Source organism: Elephas maximus, chromosome 1 (assembly GCF_024166365.1).
Source record: "Elephas maximus indicus isolate mEleMax1 chromosome 1, mEleMax1 primary haplotype, whole genome shotgun sequence".
Taxonomy (NCBI): Eukaryota; Metazoa; Chordata; class Mammalia; order Proboscidea; family Elephantidae; genus Elephas; species Elephas maximus.
In genome coordinates this window covers 119508925-119524390 of record NC_064819.1, presented here as the reverse complement: position 1 = coordinate 119524390, position 15466 = coordinate 119508925, and the positions used below count along the sequence as shown (strand labels likewise).

General features: G+C 38.5%; 1 protein-coding gene across 6 annotated transcripts in view; it reads right to left on the bottom strand.

The window, feature by feature from the left end:
- The window catches only part of MLIP (muscular LMNA interacting protein), a 332606-nt gene that overhangs the window by 314048 nt on the left and 3092 nt on the right, over positions 1 to 15466 (bottom strand). For 4 of the 6 annotated variants that reach the window (XM_049894527.1, XM_049894535.1, XM_049894533.1 and 1 more), the window contains 2 exons: positions 13042 to 13215; positions 6216 to 6293 (listed from right to left, as the gene is read on the bottom strand). In XM_049894527.1, the coding sequence (XP_049750484.1) occupies positions 6216 to 6293; positions 13042 to 13215 (252 nt within the window). Of the gene's footprint in view, positions 1 to 6215; positions 6347 to 12046; positions 12262 to 13041; positions 13216 to 15466 lie in introns of those variants that run through there. The other 2 variants (XM_049894555.1, XM_049894562.1) reach the window with 2 other exon arrangements.

Below are 15466 nucleotides of genomic sequence, written 5' to 3'. Positions count from 1 at the left end.
AAGTGACCCTAATGGTGATTTTGTTAACCTCGGCAGAGGTCTCGGAGGTAGACAGCATATATCCCATAGGGAATAGGAAGAAAAAAATAATTAGAACTTCCATTTATATTTATTTTACCTCATCCTTTTAAAAATCATAAATCTGTCTGTTTTATGATGCACATAATCGAATAATACCAATATTCATTTAAATAATGTATAAATGTATGTTCATTAATATTATGTACCTTATCCAAAAATTTTTTTCAATAAATGGAAATACAATAAAGGATAGTTAGAGAGTATGATCTGTTTAATTCTATCCTGTAAAAAATCACATTGTCTGATAGGTTGGTTATTGCTAAAAGCTTAGTTCTGTCCCAAGTTTATATGTGTCACAGATCAATATTAAAATTCTAGAACTTTTATTTTAGGCGGGACCAGTAAAACAGTGAAAATTCGCTTATATAAATCCATCATGACTAAAAACAAAACTAATGGGGCCCAGTCTTGTGACATTACAGACATCTTCATATAACCTATACACAAAGCCATGAAAATACTAACGTCATCCATATAGTGTTATGCTTCTGTTTCTCAACAGAATCGCTGTACCACTGTCATCACTTAAGGATAATCTAGTTTTCTTCAATCGAAAGTCTGGGTAATTCAAGAACTTGATCTTCAAAATGGCACGGTCTAGGATAGGAGAAGCTAATGTGGTGACCATGTCTTTATCAGAAAAGCGCAAACCTTTATATGAACTAATCCAGCAAAAGCGAAGAATTACAGACAGAAAAGACTGTAAAACTTTGACTTAAGTGCAGCACCAAGAAGCCATCTATCCTCGTTACATGCGTTCCTTACTGTTATTACATGATTCACTTTCCAGAATGAGGTGTACTTCAAAGTTGAGTCATCAGTAGAATCAGATGAAGTAGGTTCTCAGCCAGTGTCTTCCTAGGGAGTAAAAATTAACTCATCAATTCCCTTTTATTCCATTACCACTTGTTCTGAATTTTCAAAAAATAAAAATTATCTACACGGTCCTCCCTTCCCCTTATTATGGAGGAATTGAACCCCCAAAACCATGGAGACGTTGACTTCCTCCTGATTCAATGAGACAATTGGGATGACCGAATTGCCTGGGCATGACTCCCTCTGTAGCACCAGTGAGAAAGGTTATAAATTCAACCCCTCAGCTACTTCCAAAGCAAACAGAAAATGCCTTTCAAAGATAAACTACAAGAGGTTCTCATAATCCTGACTTTATTAACAGACAAGCAATTAGTACAAGAACTTAAACAAGAATTCCTGCTACTTAACAACTTAATTGCCTAACACTCTGTTATGTACACTGTTTTGTGGTTGAGACAAAAATAGTGTCTTTATTGGCCTTAGAAAGTCCTCAGCTTACTTTCTTCCCTAAATTCTGCCCCTTACTTTGTTAAACCGAAGCATGTCTACTCAAACTACCTCCAGCATAAAATCAGCAAATCAATCAAACAAAAATCTAATCCCAATATGGACATTGAGAGGAAGCCAAGCATCTAATACTGTAAAGCATTCTTTTAAATGAAAGGTCCTGCACGCTATGTCGTCACAGCTGATGTGTGATATATAGAATAAGTTTAAAGAAAAAAAAAGAGAGCGACTATTAAAGCAAAAAGTGCCTTTAGGGATCTCATAGGCCAACATCTTCCATTAATTAATTTCCTCTTGTCCTGGAAGTAGAACATAGGACCCATAACTGAGAAAGCCGTTAGGGGCTTGTCATTCTTGAAAGACTCACAAACACTCCCTTGGGCTTATTGGCAGACAGCCCCCTGCTCTGTTACTTCCAGCCCGAAGATGAGTAGGACCCACACTCCACAGCTGCCTCCACTCCACATCAAAAAGTTGTACAGCTTCATGCCCAAACTGTCTAGTACCAAATCCTAGCGTTCCCACTTACCAAAAAGCGATGTGACCTGCACAAGCTTTTTAACTTCTTGATGTTTGTTTCCTTGTTTACTTAAAAAGAAAATATCTTATTGGATGGGTGTAAAGATTACAGGAGTTAATAAGATTAGAAGATGCTCCAAACCAAACCAAACCAAACCCACTGCCATGGAGTCCATTCTGACTCATAGCAACCCTATAGCACAGTGTAGAACTGCCCCCTAGGGTTTCAAGGCTGTAATCTTCACGGAAGCAGACTGCCACATCTTTCTCCAACGGAACGCCTGGTGGGTTGCAACCACCGACTTTTCTGTTTGCAGCTGAGCACTTAACCACTGTGCCACCAGGGCTCTTTAAAAGACAAAAGCTTGTTTAAAATGGAAAAATATAAAGATTCTCAAGGAAACAAATCTCAGCTTTTTTTTCCATGTTAGTCTGTTCCCTCAGTGCTGTAACTGAGTAGACATGTAACTGTGATGTGTATTTTAACACATGCAAGTATATATTAAACAAGTTTTGTTTTAGATTTGTGTGGGTGTGTTGCCTTCATCCTTATAAAGATAAAATTCATGAAATAGATTCGTGTTCTCCAAAGTGGGGTGCACACACCCAGGGATATGCACAAAAAAAGAGCCGCTGGAGTACAGGAAAGAAATACTAGAACTTTGGTTGGCTTATCATAGCCTTTTGTGTTTCTATTTGTCTCTGTGTATGTTTTATAATTGACATAATGGAGCAGTATTTGGTCTATAATTTAAATATAAATATTTACACATATGTTGGGTTTGCACGCTCAGAAATGATAGGGATGCTCTTTTGAAAAATTTGAGCACCAAGGAGACAACCATGAAATTACCACTTTTTTTTGGCCAGCCTACTTTTTCAATTCTAGAGTACAGTGCCATCTGGTGGTGCCCTGAGATAATACATGGTGATATTTGAGTGATTTTTCTAAGAAAAATATTCTTGGCATTCAGATAGCAAGACAAACGTTAACCTTCTGAGTCAGTTACACACAATTTTAATCATATCACAGGAAACTAACGAAAAAGGTGTTTTGATGGCTTCCTGCTGCTTCTTTAAGTTCTTCTCCCTCTAAACCTGTGGCAGTCAAATTGATTCCAACTTGTAGCGAGCCTACAGGACAGAGTAGAACTACGGATAGGGTTTCCAAGGCTGTAATCTTTACAGAAGCAGGCTGCCACATCTTTCTTCCGCGCAGCAGCTGGTCAGTTCAAATGGCCGACCTTTCAGTTAGCAGCCGTGTGCACCAGCAGGGCTCCCTTCTTCTGCCCACACCTAAATGTAGGTGTTTCCAAAATCTTTCAGCCTTCCTTCTCTGCCTTATGCACACTTCTCTCTTCCTAACTGGTCTTTCCTTCCAGTTTGCTTAGAGAAATCCTTCTCTTCTTTCTCACCTCATGTTTCACTTCTTTGAATCTTTCCCTGAGTAGCCAGCTCATTAGCTGGAGCCTCTTCTAGACCTCGTAAGTATGTAGCTGCCTTAAACACTTGTCACATTGACTTCATGACCTGCTCATGTGTCCATCTCCCTATGACATTACATCTAAAGAAACACTGTCCAGTAGAAAGATAATATGAGCCACAACGCAAGTCAGACATGTAATTTTACATTTTCTATTAGCCATGTTTTCAAAAGAAACAGGTAAAATTAAAGCCTCAATAATATATTTCACTTAATTTGATATAACCAAAATATTACTTCAATATGTAATCAATATAAAAACATTCCTAATGAGGTATTTTACATTCTTTTTATATATATATATAACTTTTTGAAATCTAGGGTGTATTTTACACGTGTTCCATGTCTCAGTTGAGACTTGCCACGTTTCAAGTGCACAACAGCTCCATGTGCCTAGTGGCAACTGTATTAAACAGCGTGGTTCTAAACAACAGGGTCTAGAATCTCTTGCACTTTGCAGATGTTCAATAAATGCTTGATAAATAGATAACTTTAAGTTGACAATGCTACTAGAGTAGAAAATCTGTCCTTTGCATATCATGAATTAATTTAAAAAAAAGTTGCCCTTGAGTCTATTCTGACTCATGGCAACACCACATGCGTCAAAGTGGATCTGTGTTCTGTGGGGTTTTCAATGGCTGATTTTTCCTTTTTTCCGAGGTGACTTCAAGTGAATTTAAGCCACCAACGTTCCCATTAGCAGTCGAGCGCATTAACCATTTGCATCCACATCACGGGCTCCACATCGGCCCCAACTCATGGCAACCGCAAGCACAACAGAATTGGACCGTTGTGATGCATAGAGTTTTCGTTGGCTGATTTTTTGGAAATAGATTGCCAGGCCTTCCTTCCTAGTCTTGTCTTAGTCTGGAAGCTCCACTGGAACTTGTTCAGCATCACAGCAGCTCAAGCCTCCACTGACAAACCGAAAACTGAACTCAGGTCTCCCACATGGAAGTGAGAATTCTACCACTGAACCGCCGCTACCTTGTATCATGGATTAGGTCTTTGTAAATAACACCGCAGAGAATCTACATGGAAGTCTTTGCTACAGGAAAAAATAAGAAGAGCCTGTATCAATCGCCAATTTTTTTGTTCAAAATACTTTCAGAAGTTTTATGCACATGTGTTTCAATGTATTTAAATAATAGTCTTAAAGTTAGTAATTGTCAGACTCCCTAATGATGCACCTGGATGTCTTCTTAAAATAACCCTTTTTAAATGTCTGCCTGCCCTGCCAGCACAGCGCACTCTAAAAGCAAGGGCCACTTCTGTCTCATTCATTGCTGAATACCCGATGCCTCTTTTTGTGCCTGGCAAATAATAGGCATCCTAAAAATATCTTTGTTGATTTGGAAAACTCGAGAACTTGGATTAACGCATGCACGATTTTTCTCTTGATTTCTGAACTTCAGCTATTTTTTCATTCATTCCAAAAACACGCCATTCGTAATTGTGTGCTAGGTGTTTGAGGCAGAGTTACAAAACATTGCCCCTACCTTTAAAGAGCCTCCAGTCTAATGCATAACAAAATTCAAAGTTTAATCCCAGTTCCGGATGCCCCTTTCCCAAGAAGCTCTTCCTAGACCACTCCAACGCCATGTTCACTTATGGAGACTAGGCCTTACTCATGCATATAGCACCTCTCACTTCCTCTCTGTCCCCCTACCTCCCTCTCTCTCTCTCTCTCACACACACACACACATACATATTCTTCTGAGCATCTTAACAACCCAGGGAGGTAGATAGTCCACGTGTTGTTTCCCTCTTCTTACAGGCTCCAAGAGGTTAAATAACTTACCCAGGGTCAAAATACTAATAAGTAACTGGAACAGCAGTAGAAACCAAATGTCCTGACTGTTTTATCATGTTTGTTTGTTCCAGCTCTGAAATTAGAGAATGCCGTTTCCAAGTCATCTCAGCTTTAGGTTGTTATTTTCTTGTACTTATAAATAATTTCTCTTTTTTCTTTTTCTTTAATTTGTATCATCCATGTATAAGGGATAAAAGTAAGGCAACCCCCTCCAGAACTCTACTGATCCAGTGACACCAACGGAAGCCTGACAGTCTGCAAAATCATCCAGCTGCAGTAGGCAGGGCCTCCCCGTGAAAATGTGCAGGGTGGGCACTGGGCAACCTTGCAGAGCCAGGTCAGGTGCACGTCTGCCTAACCTGCAAACAACACCTGGCAGCCCTGGGGCCGATTACCTCCCAGGTCAAAGTCCTGACAGAATGCAAACAAAATCTCAGTGTTATCAACAGTGCTGAGATACCTGAAAGAAGAATGTACGGCTGAAGGAGGTGGGCCTCAGCCCCAGCCTGGCCTTCACCATCAGAGGATATATGCCTAGACAGCAGGAACCAAACCCAAGTTTTCTTTACCCCAACATTGTATCTAATAGGCCTAATTCATGGAATTGGCAATAAACGGTTGACGTGTGTGTCCCCAAGGGCTTTGCAAGAGGCAAGTTTCATTCAGGTTAATAAGAAATAATCACAAAATAAGCACAAGTAGTTCTGTTCACTTGTAAAGTACTTGAAAAATACCAGAAAATTCTTTTAAACACTCAGTTGGCAAATAATTCGAGACCCACGTCCATTTTTTAAAAGTGACTGGCTCTTCAGAAAGATAGTTTTATCCATTTTGCATAGCCTTATTAATAATTTAAAGTAATCTGACGAAGCTTCTGAAGAGGTTTCATTCTAGGGAGAAAAAAAAAAAAAATCAAAACCTGCAACTTGTGACACTGTTTTAAGTAACTCCGTAATACAATTTGGGGTGTTAAAAGATATAGCTCCTCCATCATACCTCTGACTCCTTGCCTCTTCCTGGTACACCAGGCATTTTTGTTGAATTTTCCTTGAGCAGCCTGTCAGTGAATGCCTCCTGAGAATGCAGAAGAATTTTATCAAGCTTTTCCTCCCACAACTCACACTTGGCTTCAAAAGAAAGAAAAAAGACGAAAACAGTGGGAAAGAATAATTGCATTTTCAATAATGGTCATTCGGCCGCGAAGTCTAGAGTCAAGGCTGGTTAACTCCTATTTGCTGACGTGCAGGCCTTACCCAAGTTCACTTACCACACACTACAGAGAACAGAGAGCCGGTGCGAAGGCTCATTAAGCCCTCATTACTTTTCAGATGTTGACACGGTGTAATTTGTTAAATAATTGAACCCTACTTAACCCCAGAGGTGAGGTCAGGACACTGGCTTACCACCTGATTTTTACCTTTTCTTTGGTCATGACTTGGTCAGATATGATTTTGAGACTATCTTTTCAATTAATGAAAATTAACAACATCATCTCAGGAAGAAAAAAGGGTTGGGGGGCTCAGTAACTCACTCAACTCAAACATTCAGTGCTTGTTTAAGCACAGAGCTTTCTACTATGCCATTTGGGAAATTCATATAACACGTGGTCCCTGCCTTCAAGGGGCTTACAATTTACATAGGAAGGCAACACACATACACACACATAAACACGTATGCACACAAACACATATGCATACACACACACATTCACACACATACATACACACACGTACACGTATAAATACATACACACACATATACGTGTACACACACACAGACTGAAACAGCAATCTAAGGCAGTGCACACCGAGAGGCAGTAAAGCGTAGATAAGAGGGAAGGTTCTGAGCCAGACAGCTTGGATTCAAACCATGGTTCTACCACCCCGTGACCTTGGCTAAGTTTTACTTAGTGAGACAGAGGCATAATATGCTGACCATGCTATCTAATTTTAATCTGGATTTCTAGACTAACAGCTAAGTTTTTTTGAGAAAAATGTTTTTTCCTCAGTGGTCGAAACCAGAATGTGAAACCATATGTCCAAGGGGTCTTAACAAAGTGACCATCTGCACCCCTCAAAATAAAGGTACTCATGAAGAGTGCTGTCGGGGTGCTATTGCCAGTAAGATGTTTTTGCAAGATAGACAAAATAATGTAAGCATCTTGTGACCATGATGTAAGCAACCTGTGAAACTATCAGTAATCACTAACTATGCTATTAATATAGGGTCATATGAGTCGGAATCGACTCGACGGCAGTGGTTTGGTGGTTATGAGTCAGAATTGACTTGACAGCAAAGGGTTTGGTTTTTTTTTTGGTTTTTTATGCTATCAATAATCTCTTTACAGAAGCAGACTGCCACATCTTTCCCCTGTGGAGTGGCTGGTGGGTTCAAACCACAAACCTTTTGGTTAGCAGCTGTGCACTTAACCATTGCACCACCAGGGATCTTTATATGTAATAAAACCAAACCCGTTGCCATCGAGTCAATTCCGACTCATATACTCCTCCATTAATCACAAGTCTTCAATAGAAATCAGTTATATACAATCATCTCATGTTGGTGATTTAGTGGGGAATAAAGGAGAAGCTGCCAAGGGAATTAAAATCCACCACTACTCCATGTAGCGAGTACATCTTTCTTCCCATCTTCCCTACCTGCTGCTGGAAAATTCAAAAGCTCCTTTTCAGACTTGTCTTAACTTGTATACCCTAGGTCAGCAGTTCTTAACTTGAGCTCACATTAGCATCACCTGGGTGGCTTGTTAAAGTTTCCAGGACTCCACACTCAGAATTTCCAATTCAGTAGGTCTGAGGTGGAGCCTGAGAATTTGCATTTGTAACTAATTCCCAGGTGATATTGATGCTGCTAGCTCATTGACCACACTGCTTTAAATACAGTACTTTAAATACAGTGCTCAGTATTTTAAAGGTCATTTAACACATTTTCCTAAAAATAGACTAAACTACTTACTCCTAGTCTCATCATTAGACACACAAAGGAAGAGCTGGAGATTTTCAACTAAAGTGTTTATCTTGAGCCTGAGTAAGATAACCTCCCCTATTAAAGTTTTCTGCAAAGGGAAGCAGTTCTTAAGATGTTTTTTTCTGCTCTTTGTCAGAGCATTCTTCCAGGGCTTGGAGGTTTTTTCCTCATCTCTTTACATTTAAAGAACTTAAGAAAAATCCTCCTAGGCAACTATGAGTAGAATTAAGTAAAAGTTCATATACTAAATTTGAGATTCCCTGAGCTGCTGGAAACAGGGCAGATGCTCCAGGAAAAACATGAGAAGTAACTACTCTGGAAATTCGTGCTAGCCCAAGAGAAAAGTCCTAAAGATACTGACATAATCAGATCACCTCACAGTGAAGGCCATGCCAGTCCAACCCCATCATGGGCACAGAGCTTCCACCCAACTTTATAATGCTCCACTTAAAAAAATGAACAAACAAGATCACAAGATATTTAAGGAAAGTATCTCATGTGAAAGACAGAGACTAGAGCAAATAATAGGATAAAACAACTTACAGGAGACAGACTCAATGCAGGAAGCAAAAAATAACATTAATATCCTCAAAGAGATATGTAAACATACTGCATCCATGAAGCAAGAACAGGATGCTATAAAAAAGGATGAAAAAAACAAATAAGAGCCCTGAAGTAAAAAATATGATAGCAGGAGAAAAAAACTCAGTAGAATAAAGAAGAAATCTTCCAGAAAATAAAACAAAAAGATGACAAATAGAAAATTAGATAAGTTCAGGAGGTCAAAGTCAAATAAAAAATCCAGAAAGAGAAAACAGAGATAAAAAAAGAGTGTATATCATCAAGATAATAATACAAGAAGTTTCCCCATAATTGAAGGAAATGAGCTTTCACAATGAAAAGCCCACAGAGTGAATGCATGTAGACTTACATGAAGGCACACTGTTATGAAATTTCAGAACAATAGGAAAGTGGAGTAGATCCTAAAAACTTCAAAACATTTTTTCATACAAAGAATCAAGAATCAGAAGATCATTAGGCTTTCAACAGCAACTCTGAAAACTAGAAGACAGTAGAGCAATGCCTTCAAAATTATGATGGGAAAATAGAATTGCAATCTAAAGTTCTACACCCAACGTATTGGGTGAATGTCAGAGTAAAGTAAAAATATTTTTTGATAATGTAAGGTTTGAAAAAATTTTTCTTGAATACGCCTTTCTCAGAAAACTAGCAAAGGATATGTTTGCTCAAAATAAAGGAGTAAACCAAGAAACAAGACAAGGGAACCAAAAAAACAGATAATCCAACATAAGAGAGAGGCTCAGGATATCCCTACGAAGACGATACAGGGATTTACCAAGAAGACAACTCTGAAGCAGGTCTTCAGAGCAACTAGGAGAGCCTTGAAAGCACCAAGAAGGGTTACTTTAAGAAGATCACTGAATAAAACTTAACGTGGCTAATTAAAAGACAACTTAGACAATGGTAGACAACTTCAGAGTGTTTTGAATTGAACTGCCAATAAACATATAAAAAGCAGAGCAAGCAGTAATTAACTTCAAGAAGAAACAAATATTTTGCAAGACAGAAAAATTAATTACAGTGTGCCACCTGACTTTTCTGTAAACAGCACTTAAAATATCAACATTGAATATCAATCTAACCAGATTTCTGCTAAATCTTTATTGCAAAGATGAGGAATGGGGGAAGGACAGCAAGTAAACATGTATAGTAAGTCAGAAGATAGGTTATCAAGCAAGGGTATCAATCAGTATATTATGGCTAAAACTGGATATTTAAAAAGTAACAATATAAATAGGTTACGCAGACATATGGAAGTAAACATTAAAGAAACAATTTGATTAGTTGAAAGTTGATGCTGAGTAGTGGAGATTTGAGAGAGTGGCTATGGGTGCCCAGTGGACTGCTATTTTTTATTATAAACCTTGTAGATTTGTTTGACTTTTTAAGTCAAGTATGTATGTATGGCTTTAAATAGTTTATATATAAACTATTCACAATCTTAAAAAATAATTTACCCAAGTGATTCTTCGGCAAACTCTATTTGAAAGTGAAAGGCCTAAAACAAGTTTACCTAAAACAAGGGACTTCATGATTACATATATTGGGGAAATAGGGAGTTAAGTAAAATGAAATGGCTTTCCTTTTTTCAGGACTTTTTAGAGCCTTTAATATACTATTATGTACTTTTGGAGTCCTGGTGGCATAGTGATTAAGAGCTGGGCTGCTAATCAAAAGGTCAGCAGTTCGAATCTACCAAATGCTCCTTGGAAAATCTATCGGCCAGCTCTACTCTGTCTTGTAGGGTCGCTATGAGTCAGAATCGACTGGACAGCAATGGGTGTGGTTTTTTTTTTTTTTTTGGATAGCAAGGAGTATTCCCCAAGCTTATTTGAACTACAAATGAATGTGGAATTCAAAGGCTAAAATTGTCTCACTGTGTAAGAAACATCTCATCTTTCCAGAAACAATTGAATATTTTTATATGATAAAATTTTGAACTTGTTTTTATGTTCCTTAAAGAATCTAATATAAATATTGAAAATTAGTAGTTAATTTCCTTTTTATTATCTATATGCCTCCCACAGATACTTTGAGGTGATATATCAAAAATATACATAACAAAAAAGTAAATATGAATATAGGAGAAAACCAAGGGAAAGGAAAAGAAATACAAGTTTCTTAAAAATTACTTAATTCATGGTATCTTTTTGTCATTTTATTTCTTCAGTCGAAAGAAATAAAAACATAACTGCTACCATAATTTTGTGTAGAGTTTTTTTTATTTAATTTAGCTCTGTTTTTGTGGGAAGGAGATGTCTTTAACTTTTTTTACACGTTAAAGAAGTGTTCTCAGTTTTCAAAGGCTGAGAACCACTGAGCTAGAAAATTGTTTCTGACTCACAATTTCGAGTGGATCTGCTTTTCAAAAGTGAATTCATCTCGTTAATGTTCACATAGCAATTCTGTTTCTCCCCAAGGACAATCGTACAAAATAGAAGCAGTTATTTTGCCGTAGGCCTTAGGGTGTTTTAAAAATAATATATGTACATAAATGAAACGTCTGTGCTAATGCTACTGATCCCAGGTGAATTTCTGCAAATGGGAATATATGCAAGCCTGTATTTCTGAGAGAAGGAACCCTGGTAGCTCAGTGGCTAAGCGCTCGGCTGCGAGCCCAAAGGTCAGTGGTTTGAACTGATCAGGTGCTCCGTGGGAGAAAGATGCTGGGGTACTTTCTGTTTCTCTAAATTATAGATGTAAAAGCTGAGGAAACTGAAAGGGTTTGCTTTTGGTTTTATTTTTTTAATAATAATATTTAAATTGCCTTTAGGTGCTCTATTGTTCTTTCTTGTTGCTTGCTGTTCAGTAGATTTCTACTTGTGGCGACCCCACATGTGCAGAGAACTGCTCCGTAGGATTTTCAAGGCTGTAACCCCTACGGGCCCCTACGGGCAGCTCTACTCTGTCCCTTAGGGTTGCTATGAGTCAGAATCAACTCGATGGCAATGGGTTTAATGGGTTAGCCTTTCAGAAGCCAATTGCCAGACCTGTCTCCCAAGGCATCTCCGGGTGGGTTCAAACAGCCAACCTTGCAGCTAGTAGTCCAGTACTTAATCATTTCTGTTAACTAGCTATTAATACATAATGTTTCATGGTTTGTATTTTCTTAACATTTCCATTTATTAAACTAAAAGCTTGACAAACTGCAGATAGCCTGTCATAAATTTAGATAGGAACTTAAATTGGTTCTAAGTTGTCCTATTTTCTAACATTTGTGTTTTTATTCACAAATAGCTGTAAACCAAAGCAAAACCAACCCTGTTGCTGTCAGGTCAATTCCAACTCACAGCAGCCCTATAGGACAGGGTAGAACAGCCTCCATAGGATTTCCAAGGCTATACTCTTTATGGAAGCAGACTTCCACATCTTTCTCCCATGAAGCAGCTGGTAGATTCAAACCGCTGACTTTTTGGTTAGCAGCTGAGCATTTATCCACTGTGCCACCAGGGCTCCACAAATAGCTATAATTTACCTAAAAGGAAAATCACCAAAATATTAGAAGTTATTTTCTTTAGGTTGAATCTTAATTTTGCAAAAGAAAAGCAGATACGAAGATGACATCAAGAGTTCACCATGCCAGTGGGACCTAACAAGGGGCCTGTCAAGTCGGTATTTGGATGGAGTGATCTGGGGCACTGGAGAGAGCGCAAGTCTGGTGATAGACATTTGAATGTCAGTATTATAGAGGCTGTATTTAAAAAAAAAGCAAAGGGGAAATAGGCAGTCATTGAGAGGGAGGGAACACAGTGAGAAAACAAATGCCCAAAGACTGAGGAATAAGAACATTGAAAACTTAGAGGCCAGATAAAAGAGAAGGTTCCAACACCAGAGAAGAAAGAGAAAAACAAGGAAACCTTGATATGAAGGGAGCCAAAGGAAGGTTCCAGTTGTTTCATGAAAAATGGAATGTTGATCCTTAGATTCCCCAAGAGGAAAGTTAGAAATTGTCACTGTATTTGGAATATATATCGAGTACATTGTCATGGGTTGAATTGTGTCCCAAAAAAATACGTACGTCAGTTTGGCTGGGCCATGATTCCAAGTATTGTGTGATTGTCCACCATTTTGTCATCTGATGTGATCTTTTCCTATGTGCTGTTAAGTCCTACCTCTATGATGTCAATGAGGTGAGATTAGTGGCAGCTACGTTAATGAGGCAGCACTCAATCTACAAGATTGGATTGTGTCTCGAGACAATTTCTTTTGAGACATGAAAGACAGAAGCAGCCAGAGAGACATGAGGACATCATACCATCAAGAAAGTAGCACCAGGAGTATAGCGCATCCTTTGGACCCACGGTCTCTGCACTGACAAGCTTCTAGTCCAGGGGAAGATTGATGACAAGGACCTTCCTCCAAAGTCGACAGAGAGAGAAAGCCTTCCGCTGGAGCTGACACGCTGAATTTGGACTTCTTCTCTACTAGACTGTAAGAGAATAAACTTCTGTTTGTTGAAGCCATCCACTTGTGTTATATCTGTTATAGCACCATTAGATAACTGACACACATTAATATATAGTACTGAAAGTTCATAATAATAAAGTTATAGTGCTACTCTTCTGATGATTGTGACTCTCTCTAACAACGTCAGGTACAGATAGAGATTAGAGAAATGGTTAGGTTCATTCAGCTTTAGGGTTAGCCAGGTGTGCAAGATAAAAGAATGGCAGACAAAACAGATGAAGATATTTACAAGAGAATGATTATATTAATGTTGTTCTTGTCTAGTCTGGTTAAGAATGAAAGTGAAAGCATGGGGGAACTAACTGATATTAAAAATAGCTTAGCCAGGTCCTCAAAAAGTTAAACACAGAATTGCCATTTGACCCCGCAATTCCACTCTCTGGTACACAGGCATACCTCATTTAATTGTGCTTCATTTTTTATTGCACCTCGCAGATAATGTACTTTTTACAAATTGAAGCATTGTGGCAATCCTGCATTGAGCAAGTCTATCAGCACTATTTTTCCAACAGCCAAGTGCTCGCTTCATGTCTCTGTGTCACATTTTAGTAATTCTCACAATATTTCAAACTTTTTCATTATTATTGTATCTGTTATGGTGATCTGTGATACGCAATCTTTGATGTTACTATTGTAATTGTTTTGGGGTGCCACAAACTGTGCCCATATAAGATGAAGAACTTAATTAAAAAATGTGTGTGTGTTCAGACTGCTCCACTGACCAGCTGTTCCCCCATCTCTCGCTCCCTCTCCTAGGGCCTTCCTATTCCCTGAGAAATGACAATATTGAAATCAGGACAATTAATAACTGTACAATGGCCTCTAAGTGTTCAAGCAAAAGGAAGAGTCACACATGTCTCACATTAAATCAAAAGCTAGAAATAAGTTTCATGAGGAAGGCATGTCAAAAACCAAGATAGGATGAAAGTTAGGCCTCTTGCACCAAATAGTTAGCCAAGTTGTGAATGCAAAGGAAAAGTTCTTGAAGGAAATTAAAAGTGTTACTGCAGTGAACATATGAATGATAAGAAAGCAAAACAGACTTATTGCTGATATGGTGAAAGTTATAGTGGTCTGGATAGAAGATCAAACCAGCCACAACATTCCCTTAAACCAAAGCCTAATCCAGAGCAAGGATCTAACTGTCTTCAAGTCTATGAAGGCTGAGAGAGGTGAGGAAGCTGCAGAAGAAAAGAAGCTAACAGAGGTTGGTTCACGAGGTTTAAGGAAAGAAGCCATCTCCATTAAACTGGAAGACGAAGCACCAAGTGCTGATGTAGAAGCTACAGCAAGTTATCCAGAAGATCTAGCTAAGATAATTGATGAAGGAGGCTACACTAAACAACAGATTTTCAATATAGACAAAACAGCCTTATACTGGAAGAAGATGCCATCTAGGACTTCCATAGCTAGACAGAAGAGAAGTCAATGCCTGGCTTCAAAGCTTCAAAGGACCAGCTGACTCTCTTCTTAGGGCCTAATACAGCTGGTGACTTTAAGTTGAAGCCAATGCTCACTTATCATTCTGAAAATCCTAGGGCCTTTAGAATTATGCTAAATCTACTCTGCCAGTGCTCTATAAATGGAATAACAAAGCCTGGATAACAGCATGTCTCTTTACCACGTGGCTTATTGACTATTTTAAGCCCACTGTTGAGACCTGCTTAGAAAAAAAGATTCCTTTCAAAACATTGCTGCTCATTGACAATGCATCTGGTCACTCAAGCTCTGATGGAGATGTACAAGGAAATTAATGTTGTTTTCATGCCTATTAATACAACATCCATTCTGAAGCACATGGATCAAGGAGTAATTTCAACTTTCAAGTCTTATTACTTAAGAAATGCATTTCATAAGACAATAGCTGCTATACATAGTGATCCCTCTGATAGATTTGGGCAAAGCAATTTGAAAACCTCTGGAAAGGATTCACCATTCTAGATGTCATTAAGAACATTTGTGATTCATGGGAGGAGGTCAGAATATCAACATTAACAGGAGTTTGGAAGAAGTTGATTCCTCATAGATGACTTTGAGATCTTCAAGACTTGAGTGGAGAAAGTAACTGCAGGTGTGGTGGGAACAGCAAGAGAGCTAGAATTAGAAGTGGAGCCTGAAGATGTGAGTGAATTGCTACAATCTCATGATAAAACTTTAATGGATGAGGAGTTGCTTTTTATGGATGATCAAAGAAAGTGGCTCCTTGAGATGGA